Source organism: Melanotaenia boesemani, chromosome 3 (assembly GCF_017639745.1).
Source record: "Melanotaenia boesemani isolate fMelBoe1 chromosome 3, fMelBoe1.pri, whole genome shotgun sequence".
Lineage (NCBI taxonomy): Eukaryota > Metazoa > Chordata > Actinopteri > Atheriniformes > Melanotaeniidae > Melanotaenia > Melanotaenia boesemani.
In genome coordinates this window covers 29,471,539-29,494,263 of record NC_055684.1, presented here as the reverse complement: position 1 = coordinate 29,494,263, position 22,725 = coordinate 29,471,539, and the positions used below count along the sequence as shown (strand labels likewise).

Genomic DNA, 22,725 nt, shown 5'->3' with positions numbered 1-22,725 from the left:
CAGAACAACATATACAGGTTTTGGATCAACATGCACTAGCATCCATGTTGCAGCTTTTTCAGGGGAGACATCATTTCAGAAAGACAGTGTCCAACAAGTCACAATCCTGACATCTTATGTCCAAATAATGAGAAATGTGTTATTTCTTTAAGCTACAGAAATAGTTATTTTAGTGTTTAGATCTTTACAAAGTGACTGCAGAGTGAAAACCTGTCCTAATGTTTTTGGAGTATGCTGCTGGCATAAGCTTCAAATCAAGTATATATTTTTATTAAAAAAAAATAATAAAATGCTATTTTGTTGGTAAAATATTCTTTAAAGCATATTGTCAACTTGTCTTCTATCAACATTTTTCACATTATGTCAACTCCTTTTTTCTTTTAATAAGTATAATAATAAATTGTTGTTACAAACAGGTAAAATCAATAATGCGACTAAAGACTAAATTATGAAGCCGTTATATTTTCCTTTACATTTTTCCTTTTAGAAATATGTTTGTTGTGTATTTCACCAGACCAGCAGGGGTCAGTCACAGTTAACATTTTAACAGTAGTAATCTCTGAGCAAGTGTCTCATTTACAGAGAATGCCCAGAAAGTTTCATTTCTAAAACCCACCAAGGCTTAAAGAGAACATTGAAGCTGCGGTCTGAGACAAATTTAAAAGCAGCATTGTTCAGATTCTGTTTCAGTTATGCTCAAATAAAAGAGAAAGGCTATGATCATCACAGCAGGGGATACGCTCTTAATTTGAAGTTAATCTGCTTTTTATTTCAGGAAAAAAATAAACTATTGCCAAAAGAATCAAACTGCAACACCAATCCCATAATATCATACAAGAATGAGTATCAAAGCCCTGCAAGAGGAGCTGCTACATCAGGGAAAAGGCCTTTGTTTTCTTTGATAAGCGAGAGCAAGAAAACAAAAACGGGGTCAGCACTCTATACAAACACAGCCACCTACAAAAATAAAGCTCAAATACAGATTCACCCAAGTCGTCATCACATCAGTACAGGAGATGGAATTCCATGTTAAACTAGTATTTTGGCTTTGGTGCCTGGCCCAGTTATGTATTCAAAGCTCAAAGGAGGACTGGGGAAACACTATACAAAGGAGAAAGTCCCAGGAGAATTGCTGACTAACACTGAACAAAGAGCGAGCAGGAGAGGGGGGAGGCACACACTCACATGCACAGAAATGTGGATCAAAGAGGCTGTGCTGCATGCCAGTACTGTTTACTCAACTTGCTTTCAGCTTCAAACATCACATAAGCCTTTGCGATCAGAAGCTGCTGTGGAAACCTCGCTCACTTCTCAGTGAAGAGTGCTAAATAAAAAAGGTCAGTCTGTGCTTTAAGCTTTTTGAACAACCTTCTAAAAAACATAATATGTTTTCTTATGTGAACGGCATGTTGTATTACCTGACATGAAAGCTAAAAATTCTACTAACATTAGACATGATTTTAAAAAATGGCCCGAGCGAATGAACAATATTAGTTGAAAGCCATGATAAAGTCTTTGTGAGGAGCCTGCTGCTGTCATGGATGTGCTGCTATCCAAGCTAAATATAGCACCTTTAGGAACAAGTTTATTAATATAAAACAGTACAAGACTGCTGAACTAACCTTCATCACTGGTGTGCGGCTCAGTACCATTATCAGCCTCATCAATGGTTCCTGGCTCACTGTGGGGGCTGTCACTAAACAAGCAGATGCAAAGTAAAATAGGAATGGTTTATTACTATTAATTTAATTAACTAGGCAAGAAATTCGCTAATAAAATTCAATACAAGGCAGAGAGCTACAGCCTGTCATCTGATCAAGCCAATACTTACCAGTACTCTTCTCCACCTGTCATACACTTCTCATACACTGGTCCATCCAGCTCACGTTGATTTGGAAAGATGACCTCATTATGGATTATGATGGTCTTGATGACTTCATTGACATGTGCCTGACACGCCACAGGATCCTGGCCATCTGGGATGGGCATCAGGGTGGGACCAAAGCAGATAGCCAAATTGTATGGATCCATCATATTCTCATCACTGTATTGGGAAAGACTTTGGGAGAGGGGAGCATTGCTGGATTTTTACCATATTCTCTTAAATGATCATTTTTCAATAAATGAAACTCTTAAGATACCAGATCACATAATATGTCAGATGAAGTTCTGGTCCACAAACACAGTGGTTCACAAGCTTTTTTCCTGAAAGTCCCCCAACTTGTGTCTACATAAAAAAGCTGCTCCACCCTCACAGTTGCCAGGACTGTCCAGGCACATTAGTACATACAGAGTAAAATAATGCACACACATTGCCACTGTTTTATTATCATTCTTCTATTCTGCACTTTTCTCAGCGTCAGGTGGCTTGACGGAGAACCCTGCATCTACTTGTTGGTCTCCATGTGTCCATGAGATATGTCGTGAACAAAATCCCATCAGTCAGCTGTTTGTATAGAGCTGGAGATGCACTCTTTTATGGCCTCTTAATTGTATTAATTTAGTAAAATACATAACATACCCAAGTGTGTAGCAGCAAGGTTTAATGCACTAGTCTGAAGATTAGTGTTCAATTTAATTATATTTTAGAATTCATCATAAATAATCAGCATGTGCATTACATGTAAAACCTGATAATGCTGCCTGTAGGCCCCTCATTGCCAGCAAAAATAAGCTATGACCTCAGTACATATCTATTAACATTATTAGCTCTCATTTGTAACCAAGTTTCTGCCCACATGAATCTGATTTAAAAAATTCTCTTCCTTTGGCCCCATTTTGGTCTCCAAGGACACTTCAAGAAAATATAGTTTGTTGGGTAGTTAGTGTACAACAGAACTGAACTGAGAGCTGAAGTGAAATAGAAGATATGTGTAGCACAGTGGAAACATCCTGCCAAAAGATGCTAAAAATATCTGCAAATTGAGAGTAGCCCGTCACATACAGGTATGTACATGGGTCACTGCTAAAAAAAATGCAATAATCTATAGGGCACAGCTCTGAATGACAGTTGAGGCATCTTTCAAAGAGGCACGAACTTAAACCTCATTTTGCTTTTACATAAGGTCTTATATGCATCAATGCACAGCTGAGTTAGAAATACTATGATCATCAAACCCATGCAACAAATCAACTTATCTAGCAAACTCATTAACCCATTTTTGCAAACTAAATCATCAGCGCTGCAAAAGGAACACTCTGCACATTATTAACAAGCCACAGCTGATAACAAACACCCCTGCAGGAATAACTCCAACAAAGATGGATATAAAGTCGCACACTTTCTTCTGTAGTTGAACCTATAATAACATCCATTATCAGAAGGCAGCATACAACCTCTGTGACATGTGAGTTTCCAAGCCTGCAAATAACTTCCAAACAGATGAATCAGTACATAGAAGGTTATTCAGTTCTTATCTTTTCACCTGCCTATCTCTTTATTTTTTTGTCTGGTGTAGTGCTCATCACAGATCAGAATTACATTTGCATTCAAGGTAAGGTGCTAGAGTCAATGCCATATCCTCTATAGTGATTATGAAATGAGGAAACTCATCTTTACTACACTCAATTTTGTGCACAACAATAGCTAAGGCTTCAAGGGGTGTAGTGTGACTCACTGATTGAGAAAGGCAAAAAGGTATCTCATGACAATGATGACTGTTCGAGGAAGGGTCACAATGATCTGCTGAATGTGATGTGCTCTCTCAGCTCCGGACTCCAGCTCTGAAACACAACAGATAAAAATTAAGCGGTTTAACATTGCTGCTTTAATGTGTTCATGTGAAAAACTAAGAGCACCCTGTGGTTCAACAGCTTGTAGAACTACCTTTAGCAGCAAAGACCTAGAGTCTCTGTTTTCTGTATGTTGTTATAAGCCTCTCACATTGTTGTGGAGCAATTTTAGCCCATTTTCTTTAAAACTTTGCACCAGTTCACTGAGGTTTGCAGACATTTGTTCATGCACAGCTCTCTTAAGAGCCCAACATAACATTTCAATCAGGTTGAAGTCTGGACTTTCAGATGGGGACACTGCAACACCTCGATTCTTGCTTTGTGTTTAGAATCATTGCCCTGATGAATGACCAGTTTTCAGCCCTGTTTGAGCTGGCAGACAGATGGCCCCATACTTGACTTGAGAATTCTTTGGTTTTCAGAGACAAGTGAAGATGCTTCACCCTACCATTAAAAGGAATCTGTGTTAACGCCTCATTCACTTTGACAACCCTAATACATATTATATATTTTTTTTAAATCAATAATCTATTTTTACCATGGCTGGTAGGAAAAAAAAGACTAACAAGGCAGAAAAAAAGAAAAGTTTCTGAAAACTCATGTTTGAGACTGACAGCCACACCGCTGCAAGGTGTACACACATTACAGTGTGTTATCTCCACTATTTCTGGTTCACTCCCAACTCTTTTGAGTAATTTTTTGACTCACTGATGGTAGAGATGAAGTCCAAGAAACGCTCCTTTGGGAAAAGAGGGTTCTCCAGTCCCCTGAAGTACAGCTTCAGAACTCCTGCCACTGAGTTAATATCATGCTCATTTGAGTCATCAATCAAGGGATCTTCACCTAATGAAGAAAATTGATGCGTTTTCAATGATAAACTTTGTTGTGGAAAATTCTGTTTAGGCATTTTTGACATGACAGTAGGGAATATATGGACTCACCTCTCTCAAATGAGTTTTTAATGTCATTGACCTCCACCTGTGATCCTGGCACTCGGAATATTCCCTGCTGCTGCAACCCTAAAACCAGAATTTACAGATTCAAAGCAACGCCAACTACTATTATCTCCAAACCGCATTACTGGCTTCACAAAAGCCCACTGGTAACATATAACACAGAGCAGGAAATGTAATCTAGTCAGAAAGAGAGATGGGAATTTTTCCAGGAGAGGGCCCCTCAGTGAGCCTGCAGCATATGGTTTTAGTTAGAGCGTCTAATCAGTTTTCTGTAGTTTCATTAGGTCCAGATCCAGAGCAAAGGCCTGCAGGCTACAGCAATGAGCTGAAGACAGATGTCAAGGTATACAGGGAGGAGTTATAAAGATGGGGGGGGTGGGGGGGGGGGGGGGGGGGGGGGGGGGGGGGGGTCTTGTCAAATCTCTGGCAAGCAGCTGAGCACCTCTGTGACAGAGGGCAGGTCAGTATCGGTACCTGCAGCTATTTCTGGAAGTAGATTGCTTCGTCCAGCAGCTGCTGCCATTTCTTATGAAGCTTAGGGAGTTTTCAGAGAATTTATTTGTTTTATTATTGTTTCCCTTTTTCTGTCCTTTGGCTCAGAAGTTACAGTCAAAACATCATGATGGAGACTTACCATATAGATTGATATATCTGATACAGCTTTCAACAACAAGGGGAATCGGTTGACCTGAATCCTAAAATGAGACCAAATAAAAGGTGAAGATAAATCCAAAACAAATTTTGGCATAAAAGAAATACATTCTTTAAAAATAAATCTAATATAACATGTATAAACAGAATCAGGTATCGGTGTTTATTCTGGTGACTAGATATGTTTTGGATCACAAATATTAACTTAATAATATATAATAACTAAAACATACGTAAGGGTTATAATTAAAAGAAAACAAAACACTGTAGCACAGCAGAAGCATGTAAATTACTATTATTGCCACTATATTATTAGTTTGCCTCGTTTCCTGGTCTGTATTCACTAACAACAGTGGTACCTGAATACGGGTACGGGCATTCCTTCTTCCTCTGGGACAGAAAGCAGCAAAGCACAGAGAAGCAGAGGAAGAGGGGACAGATAACCACAGAATTAGAAAAGCTCAAACGACAAATGACCCTTCTGGAGGTTAAAGAAGGCTATGCACAGGGACTGGCGATAGGACAGATACAGAACTGCGGATAGGATTGGGTGCATGAAGGGACAAAGCAGATGCACCGCTGTCTCCTGCTTCTGTTATTCACAGTGACTGGATTTAAAAAAGAAAGCCAGCGATGGTAAATTGTTCTGCAGGGAAATATAGTGACAGCTGACTGCTGCTATGTCTGTGTGCACCAGCAGAACCATGGAAGGATGGAGGAGGAGGATTAGAGGTTAAACATAGGCATTATATCAAGACCAAAGGCAGCTGGAAAAGGGACAAATAGAAGGCTAAAGTGAGGAAGAGAATGAGAATGAAGGCTCTAGCTGCCTTCCCCTCCTGCACCACAGGGGCTGCCCAGTCATACACCACCAGCAGGGGGTACCTTGATGAAGGTCTCCATATTGCCGTTAAACAGCTTATGGTTATACATGGAGCGTGGCCTAGGTTTCCGCATTTTCTGTGGTTTAGGGGGAAGGATGGGGGGCCTGGGAACGATGGACAAGGGGAACAAAAACACCATATTTTGTGAAACCAAAGAACCAGTTATGGCTAAAAGGCAGGCAGAAAAACACAGTTTATAAATATAAAGGTTAAAAAAAAGTTTGTATATGGTAATGAACAAAGCAAGAATATTTACTAAAAAGTGTAAAAAATAAATAAATAAATAAAAAGCAGTTTTGTTCAATTTGATCATTGTAATGCTACCAAAGTTTTGGGATAAGTAAGACTTATATTCTCTAGCAAATTAAGTGCATTTTTCAGAAAGCAGAATCTAGAAATTCAAGTGTTCCACATGTGAATTCTGCTGAGAATGACACATTTCATTCACATGCCACTCTACAAACCACATATAACAAAATACAAAGCTCCTGTTTAATCCATTACTAGAATTTCTTTAACCATGCACATCCACATAAATTCAGAATGACATGAAAGCATAACATCTATTTGGAAAACATCAGCCAGTTGCAGCAAAAAACAAAACAAAAAACCAAACTAGTTAGAATTTATGAAACATTCTAAATAAACCACAATATCATTACAGCATGCTGAAGACAATGTGTCTTTTTCAATTTATACATATCCTTTCACATGCTATATAATTCTATAACCACATATGGATATTCTACAAAAGGGCCATTTAAGTGGCAACATATATTTAAAATCCTTTTTTGTGACTAACTTTTAAAAGACTGTCTTAAATATTTCTCTGGTGGGGAGTTTGAACGGCTTCTGTCGTACTGTCGGCTTTTCTTTTTTACGGTGGACTTTAACAGTCTAAAGACCAAAGATGAATGGAACAAGCAGATGCTTCATGGGAGTAAAGCAGGGATTAGAAACAGTTCACTTCTCAAATGGGATCTCACCTTGTTGTTCCACACTCCGCCCTTTCCCCTGAGGAAAAAACAAAAAAGGGCCATGTTATATACTTGTGTCTTTATGGTACACATTATACAGACCCCAGGCTGCCTCCTGCCTCACTGAAGGGTTTCGTGACACACAACATCACTATTGGGGGAGCGATGAATAGAACAGCACTAACATCATTCATTGGACAAAGCCACTGAACAGTCGTCACTGAGGTCTCAGGGGATGCAGAGAAACCCTAAGGGTCATAGGCCTCCTCGCAGAGCAAAAAAAAAAAAAAAAAAAAAACGGGTGGCAGCTGCAGGCTCAGGAGGGAGGGACCCATCAGTGGTGACACTGAACAATGTCCGTGTTGGTTCACTGAGCCCTTTGTTGTGGCTCTCAAACAACACATGTGTGTATTATATAGATTTATATTGTGGCTGACTTGAAATCTGAAAAATCATCCTGGTCATTCCACTAAAAAATGACTCAGTGTGTGTTTATGAACTGAGAATAAGAAGGTCTTTGTCTAACAGTGACAAGGTGATCATTCCTACTTTTAAAATATCAAACAAAAAGACTAAAATATTCCAACATTATATCCTGGTTGTATTTTACAATGCGCAGAGAACGTGAGAATCAGCATGTTTCTCCTCACACGATTCCACTGTATAATAACCCTTTCTATCTCTGACCAACTTATCTCAACATCAGACTTTTAAAATGCATAAGGGGGGGGGAATAAATTAACAAAACAAATTGATCTTTTTCAGGGAGAGTGGCTCTAATAGACATCTTAGCACCATCTTGATGTTACCAGAGCTTAGCATTATGTTTTTATTAAGACATGCAGCAAGATGTAAACGCCATGTGGCACTCACCAGTCTCATCTTGTTCTCCCTGTCATGCTGATGGCCACCCGTGCGTATACACAAACAAGCTATTTTAAGTGTGATGCAATGAGCTAATGAGCACGACTCACCCGTGATTGATCAGCTAAATAATTAAACATGGGTGGTACCTGGAGACACCATATGCTCTGCTCTTACACTCAGCTGCTCCACCTTGACCACAGCATAATTTCAGTTTTTATGAGAAGAACAGCATGCAGCTGATTGTTTGCCAACTGAGAAGGAGTCACAAGGACAATCTGAGCTCCTGAGGATGAAATTAATCATTAGGTAATGAATATATTCTAAATGTGAAATATACATAAATATGGAGGGCTCCGAGGCCTCAGCTGGCTACACCTTGTGCCCTTTCATATTAAGTAAAGCTCTGATGCAGGAACAGCTGCAGAAATGGGCCCTGGTTTGGTCCAGCAGATTGATTGGGCGTAAACTGTTCATGGCTGAGGTGACAAGGGGATCTCTGGGGAATAGGTGGAGCCAAGGAAATCCTCTTTCCTGCAGCCTGGAAATGGAAACCCTCCCTGTGGCTACACCATTCAGGGACTTACTGGGTAATATTTTAACCAAGCTCAAAGAGGAATGAAAACCTCAAAGTAGATATGGTCTGTTTAGGAGGGGTGTCATAGTACTCCCTTGAAAATCAGCTCCTATTTTTCTCTGCTGCCTTTTAAATTGTCTCATGTCTTTGTAGACTCCGATATCTCATTCTCTGCTTATTAGATCTGACCAGCAGCACTGCAACCCTGAAGGCAAGAGTGTTGCAGAAGGATGAGAAGATTTTCTGGGTCATTATGATGAGACTACACAAGTGCACACCATTAGTGGTGCTGGTTGTGCACACCATTAAAATAATGCCTCGGACAAATGAAAATAAAAGGCACCTCACCTTCTCCCAGTGTCTGCTTCAGTAAGTCATGCTTGGCCTGTAGTTTAATGATGAGGTTACTGCCATTCAGGTACTCCTTGAATTTCTAGATGGAGAGATGAAGGCAAGAGTGAGCTGGAAGTGCTAATCCCTCAAACATGAACCCAGTCAAACAACATGGAGGTGCAAAATCATCATGTTTTCAGAACATATTAAAAAGTGGTACAAACACAGCTCAAAGCAGGTTGATACAGTTTGGACTGATACACAGGTCAACATAAACTCACTGAAAAGTAGAACATTTCAGTTTCCTGCTGGTTTGCCCTCCTCTTGGCTACATTGAGCTTGCTCATGTACGACTCGGAGGCCACAGACTTGATGGATTCAGTGGAGCGGCTGTGCTGAAAAGCATCCGACACATCAAAGTCTTCTACTGTCAGCATGTCCTGCAGTGTTTGCATGGTGGCATCCAAAGTCTTCCTCACCTAGTTAGGTTTCACAAGGGGTATGGAGAAGATAGAATAGGAATGAGCATTATTGCTTTTTGTTTTATGAAAATATGAAGTAACTGATGAGACTTGCAAAGACAATAGTGAGTTATTTATGGAACTAGTATATATATGCAGCAAACAATCTGATCCCTAAGCAATAAATTACATTGGACTGAAACAGTTGCACTGAAATAACAGCGTCAGAATATATTCAGAATATAAGTTGAGAGAAGGTCGATAGACAAGACAATATGTGCCTGGCAAAGACAGAGCATTCACAGAATGACTGAATAAAGATTCTTGATTAATAAATGTCATTTCTAGTAATGACACAGCTCCTCCATTATGATCCTGAACATGATACGCAGGGAGTCTGAGAAGTTGGAGCCAATGTCGCCTCCATTTGCACCTTCGAGTCTGCTCTTTATAAGAAAGCCTTGCCTTCGTGACGAAACAGACAATTTCACACAAGACGGAGCAGAAAGTGCAATAAGAGCACTGTGACAGTCTACACATATTCCAGCTCCTGCAGAGTGACAGTGATTTGAGAGGAAATGGCATGAGAACAGATGGTGATGTGGCACTCCTATTTGGTGTTTTGCCCTTTGATGGTGCAATGACTGAGCAAAATAAGAATGAGGTTTATTTCTTTTTTTTATTGTAAACTCTGACCTCCTCATTCTCGATCTTTAGTGTTGCTAAACGAGACTGAAGTTGGTGGTAGCGCATCAGGAGTTCAGTCTGGACCGGCTGCTGGGCGCTGACCTGGCAAACCTGACAGGGAGAAAGGTAAATAGGTTGGAACAGACACAGCAGATCAATCTCGAGTGGTAAGAGTTATTTTATGAAAAGAAAAAAAAAAAGAGAGAGATTTTTTTTCCCATAAAATAACTCTTACCACTTGAGACTGACTAAAAGTTTGTTTTTTTTGTGATAAGAGAAATGAATGTTTAAAACAGCTGAAGTATTCAGATCACCTCATCTCCCATGTGTGGCAGGTATTCAAAGCGCATCGGAGGACAGAACACCTGGTTATGCATATCCATGATCTTGTGCTTGTCACTGCGGGAGTCCAGGTTGTCCACTGCATTCTCAATGATATCCAGTCCCTCGTGGCGTGATGTCTCCAGGTTGTACTCTGCGGACAAGTAGGTCCTGAAGGTGCGAGCCAAACTTGCATGGTAGCCTAGGTCACAGCACTGTGGAGACAAAATAACTTATAAATAACCTGAACACCTCTTTGCTCATGTGATTGTAAGTAGAACAGCAAACTGGAGATAAGGAAACTATACTGTATGCATTCTGCAGATAAAACTTGCTTAACACAAGGCAATGAACTGTTAATGTAGTGATCACACCCTGAACTACACCTCATGTTTGCAGAATGATGGGCTGTTAAACAACTGGAATTTCAGTGTGTTTTGCTTTTCTGTCACTTGACAAATTAGGATAAATTCAACAGTAAATGATAAATTTAATGTGGAACATTTCTGATTGTATAACTGAGCAACTTTCTGCAAGTTCAGGCCTATTTAACCGACTAAATACCAAATTATGCTCTGCTTCATGTTACCATTCTAAAATAGAAGTACAGTTTATAGAATTACAGGAGCTGGCACAGTAGGACACCAGGGATAATTACAGAGCCTTATCACACAGAGCTGTATGAAGTAACCTAATTAAGCAGTGGATAGTAGTGAGGAGGTTTAGAGGGAGCTTGGGGCAGCTGACAGCAATGTAAATCACTAAGTAAACGCTCTTTAAAACTCTTTAGCACTGAGGAAGTAGTCTCTCTGCTTTGTGCACAAACCTCATTGCACCACTCAGTCAAATTGGCTCAGTAGACCCACGTCTAAGGAGAGTAAATTAGTCTCTTTTTTAAAAAATGCAAACACAGAGCATTTTTACACATCTACTGCTGCAGCCTGCTAGAGCAGGGAACTAAGAAAGCTTAAATCCAAGCTTTACTGATGTCTTTTACTGTCAAATTCCCATTTTGAAAATCAGTTATTTCTAAAGTTTACCTATATTTATGTTTAAAGGACTGAATATTTATTGATTTGCAACAATTACTCTTATTACATAAAACCTGGCATAATGTACACTAATAAAAGTTAACAAAGGTCCCCGTTTGATTTGTTAAATAGAAATGTGTTCATTTAACACGTACATATTGTATTTATGTTTTCAAATCAGTATTTCTTCTTGGTTTGACATAAAACAATGAAATATTTGATTAAATAAATTAGCCGTCTTCAGACCAGTGAAGGATAATTACTTCTAATCAAAGACTCATGTGCAGTGATGGGATGTAATGTGTCGAAGCTTAGATGCATGTGTTGAGTAATTCGTGGTGGAGTTTAGTGGTTGAGTCATTCCCCGCTTTCACAACCCCCCTTTTCTGTCAAGCTAATGTGAAATAAAGGCCACTAGAGGCCTAAACGTCTTTACACACACACACACACAGACACACACACACACATATATATATAAAAATGCATACACCGCTCAAAAAATAAAGGGAACACTTAAACAACACAATGTAAATCCAAGTCAATCACACTTCTGTGAAATCAAACTGTCCACTTAGGAAGGAACACTGATTGACAATCTATTTCACATGCTGTTGAGCAAATGTTGACATGAATAGACAACAGGTGGAAATTATAGGCAATTAGCAAGACACCCCCAATAAAGAAGTGGTTCTTCGGGCGGTGACCACAGACCACTTCTCAGTTCCTAGGCAACAACCCAGCAGCAGGACTTTGTGCAAGGAGGAACAGGAGGAGCCCTGCCATAGCCCTGCAAAATGACCTCCAGCAGACCACAAATGTGCATGTGTCTGCTCAAACGGTCAGAAACAGACTCTATGAGGGTGGTATGAGGGCCCGACGTCCACAGGTGGGGGTTGTGCTTACAGCCCAACACCGTGCAGGAAGTTTGGCACTTGCCAGAGAACACCACGATTGGCAACTTCGCCACTGGCGCCCTGTACTCTTCACAGATAAAAGCATGTTCACACTCAGCACATGTGACAGATGTGACAAACGTGACTGGAGACACCATGGAGAACGTTCTTCTGCCTGCAACATCCTCCAGCATGACCTGTTTGGCAGTAGGTCAGTAATGGTGTGGAGTGGCATTTCTTTGGGGGGGCCACACAGCCCTCGATGTGCTCGCCAGAGGTAGCCTGACTGCCATTAGGTACCGAGATGAGATCCTCAGACCCCTTGTGAGACCATATGCTGGTGTGGTTGGCCATGGGTTCCTCCTAATGCAAGACAATGCTAGACCTCATGTGGCTGGAGTGTGTCAGCACTTCCTGCAAGACGAAGGCATTGATGCTATGGACCGTTCCCCAGACCTGAATCCAATTGAGCACATCTGGGACATCATGTCTCGTTCCATCCACCAACCAGGAGTTGGCAGATGCTTTAGTCCAGGTCTGGGAGGAGATCCCTCAGGAGACCATCCGGCACCTCATCAGGAACATGCTCAATCGTTGTAGGAAGGTCATACAGGCACGTGGAGGCCACACACACTACTGAGCCTCATTGTGACTTGTTTTAAGGACATTACATCCAAGTTGGATCAGCCTGTAGTGTGTTTTTCCACCTTAATTTTGAGTGTGACTCCAAATCCAGACCTCCATGGGTTAATAACTTGGATTTTCATTGATAATTTTTGTGTGATTTTGTTGTCAGCACATTCAACTATGTAAAGAACAAAGTGTTTAATAAGAATATTTAATTCATTCAGATCTAGGATGTGTTATTTTAGTGTTCCCTTTATTTTTTTTTGAGCAGTGTATATATGTGTATTGTGTGCTCTAGGAAGTATTTCTGTGATGTGTGTATCAATGCATTTATAATTTCAGTTACAAGTCTTGATTTCAGTTAAACTTTAACTGGTGTAGGATCAATTCAAACCAAGTTGACTCTGCTTACTTAAAACATTTGGATTCAATGGAAAGAGATTAAATATTAAACCTGCAATGCACACTTCCTGCTGTGTGAGAATGTGCATATCATGATAGCAAATGTGCTCCCAGGGACACCGAATGTCAAACTACTACATGGGTAGTTGGTAGTATTTCAGCAGGTGTTTGTCTGCCTGCAGGTGTTTTAGTGTTTGTCTGAAATGATGCTAGAACAGCCATAGCCAGCCATTTTTATGCCGCACATTTTTTAAAATTTTCAGTGTAACTCATTATGACTGAGATATCTGCATCTGTTGTATAAACATCTAATATTTTCAATATAAAGTTGGGTCAGAGAAGCCATTAATATTGCTTTTGCTGTCTTGTGGAAGTTAGATCTGTCAAGTTCTCACTCCAAGCCCCTACAGCTCTTTGGGATTTGGGATGACATGGACCATTAAGTTTCCAGACATGGGATCCATAAAAGCTGCTGAAAAAGTAGAGATAGCCAGAAATCCTCTTTTTAGTGACCATCTATCACTATCATATTACCGTCACACTTGAAATAGCCCAAAACAAGTGTAACCACAACTAATGTTCACTTGATTTTGGAAATCTTATTGAAATCCTCTCTTATCATGAACATGCTGAAGAACTTGCTTATCATTTGCCATGTAAACCCACAGATTACAATGTAAAACTACAGCACATTAGGACTGAAACCTTCCCTGGAGATCAGAAAGAAGCTCAAAGTATAAGTGGATTTTTTATTTTTTGCTTGTTTGTTGTTTTTGGGAAGAAAGTAATAATGAAAGAAAAAGACATTTTAAAAGAGTGTCTTAATAGAGTTACTGCAGGAACGTAAACAGGAAAAAGAAATGTCAAATGACAACAAGAACTTTTCTGTTTATAATGAAACTGTGGTGGGACAAACAAGACGGTGGCGAGCTGCCACAGACTGTAATTAATGAACGACACACTGTTACACAAAACCTCAGTTTCCTGAAGAGGGACAGTATATGTGTGCCTGAATAAAAAACAGAATGCAGTTTGTAAGAATCAGCGCATAAAGGCTTCTTCATTTTAATTACTTTGATTTTCATCTTTTTTCCTGCAGGGTGGCTGGTGTCAGGTCACTTGAGGTTTAAAGACCAGTGCCAACCACATTTAGCACATTCAAGCCTGCATGAACAAAGACAAGCTGAGCCCAGTCCACCAGTGGTTTGATCAGCAGTCATCTTTTGAACACACATAATGAGACTGGAAGCCAGTGCTGCTGTTTTACAACTGAAATAACATCCCTTAAAATCTTAATTTCTGTTTTAATGATTCTTTGTGTTTAATATTCAGGACAAACGAAACAACTGAAATGAGGTTCCCTGTGCTACATTTGAGTCTGAAGGGAAAGGTCACATTGTCTACAGCTTCTTGAATCTTTGTCTTTTAATCTGACCTATGAAAGAGACGACAGAAAGAGAGACAACAGGGCAGGTATGCATCTGTGTTCTGGGTGATGTTTTTTTGATGACAGCTAGAGGCAGACAGCTACAAGGACATGCACTGTTTGTCCCAGCAAAGCTCTCAAAAGCAGCATAAACAAAAACGAATAGATGAGAAAACGATGTAGGGGAGAACAAAAAGACAGAGCTTTAAAATCATCAAGTAGCAGAAATGTGCTTTACTATGTGCAAGTACAGAGTGCTGTTCAACTAATATACATGTCTACAGTCATCAGCGTGTGAGTGTCAGGGTTTGTTATGCCACAATTAACACACAAAAAATGGTGGCAACTGCATTTATTTTGGCCCACAGAGCAGCTTGGAAACAAACAGCTAACAGGCTGAGAGGGAATGAGACATGAGAACAGATGGTGAGAAAAGTGACAGTGCTGCAAAGTTAAACCAACATCAGAGGTCCCAGCTGAGATATAAACAAACACATGTTCCAAGCGCATACTTACATCAATCATATCAGAGACGTCGTGGATGTAATATTTTGCCACCACTGCATTGGTTGCTGCCAGGTTCAACAAATAGTCATTCCGGGCTTTTGTGCATTTCAGCTTATTCTCTGAATACTTGGCTTGCCTCTGAGGAGAAGAGAAGAGACGGAGCAGGTGAAGAAACAAGAAAACATCAGTGAAGGAAAATGAAGCAGCAGGGGAATTTAAGTGTGCATTCAGGCAACAGGAGCCTTCATCAAGAGACAGGTAGGGAAAACTGGGAAAATTTGAAAAAAAAAAAACCTGCTACAGAGAAGCTGCCTCTAAATAGTTCAAAGTCAAAAGGCACAGCCAGGCTTGTATTTAGTTCATATTCTGCTTCTAGTACCAGATACAAGTATCACTTACAATGAAGTACTGAACTGCGTAATTAATGATGGTATTAAAAAACAATGTTGACATTCTGGGGATGCTCTTCTGAGCTTTTTGCCTTACGTTAGATGAGTTATCTGTACAGAAGCTAAAAACATAAGGTTAGAAACAAAGGTTAGAACAACTTCATATATGCATTTCTCATTGAGCCATTTAAGGAACATTAATCATAAAGGTACTTTTTTAATTTAGCAAACATTGTTCGCTATTTTGTAGCTTGTATTTCTAATGAATATTCAGACAAATGCATACAAATATATTTAATACATTACAGTAAAGGGAATAATACCTACATTTTTGCACTGCAAAAGCCCAACTCAGCAAATGTACAAAATTACTGTTACTGTTATATAGATTCCTGTCCATCATGAGAATAGTTTGTCTTACACATTTCACCACATGTGGACATTCTATTAACAATTTCACAAGCAACAACTACAAAGAAAAATTTTTTTTTCCTCTCCATTTTTCCTCGTACCTGATTGCAAGCAGCGTAATGAGAAAAAAGCTTAGGATCAAGGCACAGGGAAAAAGCCAAACACTCATTGCCACAGTGTTATAAATAGTTTTCAGCTCCCAATGCAGGCAGAATCACTTAAGTTAGCAGCCCGAGGAGGGAAATGTCTTTTATACTAGCAGTGTTTTGATTTCCTGCACCTACGAGATAATAGGAGTCTCTTCATTTGCATGAAGAAATTCCAGAGTAAGCTCCAGAATAAGAAACGCATGGTAACATCTGAAGTACAGAATGCTCCTGAGACCAAGAGCCCAATGCTGCTGGCAGAGAAAGTAGAAATCTGCATAAGATGGAGAGGGAGTTGGGTTATTGCTCAGTATGCATCTGGCTGCAGACCAGAGAGTTACCAAGAGTTTCTGACATTATACTGCTGTCTGTCCGCTGGTGTCTCACACTTTTAAAGTGAGCCCAAACGCCATTGATATTCAGCTTAGATGAGAAACTCTTTAAAGGTTCCACATCTCAATGATGAACTGATGGTTCAGAATTTATGTAGCATTATTGCCATGTTAGTGTAATCAAGTCACATCATATTTACCTTCTCTTTCATCTTCTCAATTTTCCTGACAAAGCTGCGTCTCGGTTGGCGGTCTTCGTGACGAAGGAGGTTGACGTTGAGATCTCCAGACTTGCTGAACTGCTTCTCCTCCTGCTTTTCTGCATCTTTCAGCTTGCTCTCAGCACTGATGCTCTCAGTGTGGTACATGTGGTATGTCTTCATCACCTGCAAGAAAAGAGACAGATGGGCTTTTTTATAGTTTACCATTGTCAGATTATACATAATTATTTCTGTACTGAAATTTGTAGACTCAAAGATAATACCAAACTGTGCAAAATGTGAAATCTGAGAATACTGGGGTCTTTAATCGAGAAGGATAGGGTAGAACAGACGAAAGCAGACACTGTTGTTTACTCTGAGGAGGTTGAGGAGCTTCTACTAGCAACACTAACTAAAAGCAAACTCGGGTTTCACCCTTAAATCTCCCATTTGCCCTAAGAGCCAAGTAATTTATTATCTCTATGTGTTAGACAGTTGGCAAACATATTGTTTGTCCATTTGTTCATAAGATCATCAAATTCTACCAAGCTCAATTTAATGAAACTTGGCGGAAATTTTGATGTGAATTTTGGCTTAGCATGTGATGTCATCTCTTACTGCTGCAACTGCTTCTTTAACATTAATTAGTTATTAATTTTAATTTGTTTTAGATTTCAGTTAACAATGTTGGTTAAGCTTGTGCATTTTGCCCAGATTTCACAGAAATCTGATGATATATTTGGAGAGTGCCCTCCATCCACCCGTCCATCCATCCATCCGTCCGTCCATTTATCCAGAAGTATTCTTAGACCAAATAGGATCCCTTCTGGCCAAGAAAACCTTTGTTTTAAGTACCTGATGTGAGTACCAGTTGACCCCCCTGGTCGCCTCCAGATGCCCCAACCAACTCAGCTGACTTTTTAATGCAGATGAACAACAACTCTACCTTAAGCTCACTCTGGATGTTCAAGCTCTTCACCCCATCTCTAAAGAGAAGCATAGCAACCCTCAGAGGGAAACTAATTTTAGCTACTTTTATCTGCTCTCTCATTCTCTCAGCCTCTACCCAAACTCAAGGCTGTATATGAGGCTTGAAACAAAGATCAGTAAATTGAAGCCTTGCTCTTTGGCTCAGCTCCCTTCTTTGAAAAAAGAACCGGTACAAAACCCTCATTACTGTTGACAAAGCTCCAGTCCATCTATCCATCTCTTGCTCCAACTTGCCAAAACTTGTGAACATGATCCTGAAACACTTAAACTCCTCCATCCCCAGAGAGGACACACCAACCATTTCAGTTTGAGAACTATAGACTCAGATTTGGAGGCACCAATTTGTGAGGATGCACACTCAGGAATTTTTCTCTGCTCAAAATGGCACCATAACAATTTAATACTGAAAAAAAAGGTCATTGTTGCTGGCTTACAGTCTGTACCGCTCCATAGCATTTTAGATAAAAAATTACATTCTTTAAAATGACATGTAAACCACATTAGTCAGTGACTGAAACATGGGTAAAAAAAATCTGGAAAACTAGTTTTCGAAAATACTGAGCATTTAAATCCCAATTGGCTTTAAATTTCTGGAATTTTGGAATGATTTCAAGTCATCAGCTGTCAGTTTTACATGTTTAGATCTGTTTGTGCAAATTAAGTATGGACCAAGCTCTTCGGACTGAAACTAAGTTAAATTTAGCTAGAGATATCCTTGGCTAATTCAGAGTTACAATAACCCAATGTTGAAAGCATATCACTGGAACACTAAACATCAATATATTAAAGCAACACTACACACTTCTCTGACTTTAAACCTCAGTCCTTTTGACTCATGTTAATAGCACACTGACACTCGTAATTCACATTCCTGGAGCTGTTATTGCCCTGCAGTGTCCGAGAGCTGACAAACTGCACAACTATGTTTTTTTCCAGGTGGGAACATCACTTGATTGGTGCATTTTGCGTTATGGCACCACGCCTCATGGTAGCAACTGGATGTCGGCACACGGACTGTTTAGGGTAATGTCAGCAAAGAAACCCGAGGACATTATCAGTTGAAGCAAGAAAAGAAGAAAAAAAATTTTAAAAAACAGCACAAGAGATAAGCCAAGAGTCAACAATGGACTGAATTTTAATGGCTTGCAAGAGCTCAGAGTAGAGGTACGATGCAAGACGGATGTTGCATTTGCCTTCGTTAAGGGGCGCCAAAGATCAGTAGTACTGCTTTCATGGACCAATTGTTATACTAACGCAACTCACAAGTCTAGAACATCAATGCTTATGCAATCAGTAAAAATAACAACATCTATATTGCACTTACTTGAACATATATCCTTATCCCCTCCTTACAGTGGAGACTTCTGGTTTGTTTTTTTTGTTTTTTTTTTAAAGATCTCTTTTCTGCGTCTGGTTTGATTTTAGCCTTTTTATGGCAGCTTAGAGGGTCAGTTTGAGGTGTTAGTACAACACAGATGTCATTACATGTGGATTATATAACTGGATCCAGGATCCAGGGGCCCATGGTTGTGAGCAGTTTTGTCTTGGTTGTCAAATCTCCAAATTGGGCCTTTATTCCTTCCTCATTCCACCTTGTCTGGCCTCAACAGTGTGTCTGAAGAATGTAAACACAGTTTCCAAAATTCTCTGCAATTACGTCTTCACTTTAATCTCTAAACTTTTAATCTTCTCCCAACGCACCATCTACTCCCCTCCATGTCTACATGATGATGACAAGACTAAAGTGACACAGAACTCTTATTAGACAAGGCAGAAGCACCCTTAATCTGTTATAATCCATCCCAGATGCTTGTTGAGAGGTTCTCCTCTTTGGGGCCTGTTTTTAAACCTTGTAAAGTAATGTCCAGATGTGCAATGCATCTTCAAACAGCTCAAGCATAAATGGTTTTCTACGAATACCTCAGGATATTTGACAGTCAACATAAACAGTAATTCATTTGTTTCCTGTGATGAAAAAAGTAATGCTCGCTTGGTGATATACTTACACAGCAGGGTTACTTGTAACTAAACGCTGCACATCAACATATTCTGTTGGGTCACTCACATCTATCATTTTTTACTGACCTCCAACTATTATACTGCTTGAAGAGGCCCTATTTAGTCCCCACTGTGTGCTAAAAGAGTCTTTTCCAGGCAGCACAGGAATGCTTTGGATAACAAGAACAACAACTTACCTGTTTTCAGGGTGAAACTGCAATATACATCAGCTTTTCCTTGACAACAGAAACTAGGTTAACATTCTCTCCCTTCATCCCTAGGCGGTCATTCCTCTAAAAATGTACTAAAATTTTGTGCAACTTTGAACCATCTGACTAAAGGACCTGCAGCTAAAGACAAAGTAATTTGCAGGAAGACTGAGCTACAGCTGGGTCTCCAAGAGGTGTGTGTATAGTGAAATACTATGACAACAACCCAGGACTGCTTTACTATTCAGCAAAAGACACAGGGGGGAGAGTGGCTGGGAATTTTTCTAAAAAGTGCATATATCCATTCAACATAATCAGTATATCTTTCAGCTGCTAACAATTTAATAAAAACATGTAAAAATGTATTTAGAAAAAAATAAAGATTTGCGTAAACATTTTTCTTCAGAAAATAATCTGTGTATGCTGTAGGACTGATAATAAGAGAAAAAAACACAAGAAATAGAGTAAATAAGCATCCTTAAAGAAGATTTAATGCCACAGTTTAATAAAACCTTTGTGACAATCACAAACAATGGTTTAGAAATGAAAATAAGAGGAATGGTGGCAGCTCTAGCTTGTATTGCATCAAGCTACATATCACATAGAACAACAAGGCAAAGGACAGTTTAATTTACAACTCGTTTAATAATGACTGTAAAAATTCACTGCCTGGTTGAAAAGAGAAATGTGTTCCAACACCACTTTATCTTTGGGTCATATTTGCTGCACCTAAACTATTATTTCTGCATGATAAGTTGTGTGAGGCTGTGAGAGAATGATGACCTGCTCTTGTAGTACCCTGCCTCTCATACAGTGGCAGCTGGGGTGGGCTTCCAACCCCTCTGTTACCCTGATATGGAACGGAGCAGGTGTAGGAAATGGGTAGACAGAAATGTGAGGTTATGTGAAAAAAACAGTTCATTCTGAGATTTTAATTATCAGGACATTATAAAATAAATAAACACAAGGTCCTTATCAGCTCCGAGAATTAGCCAAATTAAACCTCACGTGGATAGGGCATGACATACTATACTGCATTATCATTAATTGAACAAAACCATTTTTACTGCTTGCATACAAATTAAGAGGCTAAGGAGCAGCCAGGTGCTGTTGATAGAATGCACTTGATTTTTGTTTTTTGCAGTTTGCTGGTCTGAAGCAATACGGTGTGTTTTAACACAATGCCAAGAAGGAAAGACATCAACATTGATCTTTCAGAAGCATCAACTTAGAAAATGTAATAAGGTCATTTCCATCAAAGATTATTTACAAAAAGGAGACATTTAAATCAGTCAATGTGTTGATAACATCATACAGAATATTATCACAAAGTTATTGCAACTAAATGTGCATCTATAGGGTTTTTTACTTGGTCCTACACGGGCCGCAGTCCTGCAGGTTTTCTATGTTTCTCTGCTCCAACACACCTGACTCAAATTAATGACTCATTGTGTAGAATATCACAGGCTGTCGGATTAATTTAATTTGAGTCAGATGTGTTGGAGCAGGGACACATTGAAAACCTGCAGGACTGCAGCCCTCATGGGACCAAAGTGAATAGCTCTAAACTACATCTTACTGAATCATATGGTGTACTTAGGCTTTCAAACACTGCTTCTTCATTTTGGCTTTGTTTTGTAAATAAATAATGATACAGTGCAATGCTGTGTTGTTTTCATCGCCATTTGTTATTTTAAGGCCTGGAAAGGACCAGATGATTGTCTTTATTATTCATTTATTCATATATTTTATGCCCCAATAGTGTGTATGTTCTCTTTTCCCACATGTCTGTAGATGGTGCTTTGAAAAGGCAGGAAAGAAGAATTATATTTGTCTCAGCTTAACATATTCAGAGCTATGGCAAGAAGCATTACTTAGTTAAAATTATAGTCTAGAATAATTTTTCATCCTCATTCTTTATTTTTATCCCAAACATCAACATACAGGTGAAACAAAAAATGTGAATATCTCACTAAACTTAATCTATTTCAGAAATTAAACTAAATACGGTAAACTAATAAATTATATAAACTCATTAAATGCAAAGTGAGACATTTTAGGCACTTATATGTTAGAATTCTGGAAATTATGGCTTAGAGCTTATGAAAACCCAAAAATCTAAATCTCAGAAAATTAGAATAGTGTGAAAAGGTTCAATGTTGTAGTCTCTAAGTGCCACACTCTAATCAGCTAATTAATCCAAAACACCTGCTCAGTCTATTTTACTGTAGTTGAATTCACAATCATGGTGGAAGGTTGCTGACCTGACAGTTGTGAAGAAAACTATTAATGACACCCTCCGGGAGGAGGGAAAGCTTCAAAAGGTAATTACAAAAGAAGTTGGATGCTTTTAAAGTGCTGAATCAAAGCACATCTATAAATAGTTGGGTGGAAGGGAAAAGTGTGGAAGAAAAGGGTACACAACAAGCACGGATGACCGCAGCCCGGAGAGGACCGTCAGGAAAAGGCCACTCAAAAAGGAGTGGGCCGAGGCTGGAGTTAGTGCTTCGAGAGCCACCACACACAGACGGATCCTGGACATGAGCTTCAAATGTCGTATTCCTCTTGTTAAGCCGTTCCTGAACAAAAGAAGTCAGAAGCATCTTACCTGGGTTAAAGAACTGGTCTGTTGAGAAGTGGTCCAAAGTACTTGTTTCTGATGAGGCAAATATTGAATCTGATTTTACAATCAAGGTCCCAGAGTCTGGAGAGACAATAATC

General features: G+C 39.5%; 1 protein-coding gene and 2 long non-coding RNA genes across 4 annotated transcripts in view; 2 read left to right on the top strand and 1 right to left on the bottom strand.

Moving 5' to 3' along the window:
• srgap3 (SLIT-ROBO Rho GTPase activating protein 3) overlaps nt 1–22,725 on the bottom strand; it is a 62,317-nt gene that overhangs the window by 4,515 nt on the left and 35,077 nt on the right. The window contains exons 5-18 of one of the 2 annotated variants that reach the window (XM_041980485.1): nt 16,808–16,993; nt 15,339–15,467; nt 10,437–10,658; nt 10,132–10,233; nt 9,256–9,453; nt 8,990–9,074; nt 7,210–7,237; nt 6,225–6,327; nt 5,323–5,383; nt 4,674–4,751; nt 4,441–4,575; nt 3,618–3,723; nt 1,832–2,059; nt 1,623–1,696 (exon numbers count right to left, since the gene is read on the bottom strand). In XM_041980485.1, coding sequence (XP_041836419.1) covers nt 1,623–1,696; nt 1,832–2,059; nt 3,618–3,723; nt 4,441–4,575; nt 4,674–4,751; nt 5,323–5,383; nt 6,225–6,327; nt 7,210–7,237; nt 8,990–9,074; nt 9,256–9,453; nt 10,132–10,233; nt 10,437–10,658; nt 15,339–15,467; nt 16,808–16,993 — 1,735 coding nt within the window. Of the gene's footprint in view, nt 1–1,622; nt 1,697–1,831; nt 2,060–3,617; nt 3,724–4,440; nt 4,576–4,673; nt 4,752–5,322; nt 5,384–5,698; nt 5,730–6,224; nt 6,328–7,209; nt 7,238–8,989; nt 9,075–9,255; nt 9,454–10,131; nt 10,234–10,436; nt 10,659–15,338; nt 15,468–16,807; nt 16,994–22,725 lie in introns of both variants that reach the window. The other variant, XM_041980486.1, reaches the window with a different exon arrangement.
• On the top strand, nt 951–10,535 carry LOC121636724. Its single transcript, XR_006009761.1, has 3 exons — nt 951–1,337; nt 10,153–10,248; nt 10,458–10,535. It is a non-coding gene; the product is annotated as an uncharacterized LOC121636724 (long non-coding RNA).
• LOC121636723 lies at nt 14,729–16,918 on the top strand. The gene is made up of 3 exons (XR_006009760.1): nt 14,729–14,869; nt 15,441–15,587; nt 16,842–16,918. It is a non-coding gene; the product is annotated as an uncharacterized LOC121636723 (long non-coding RNA).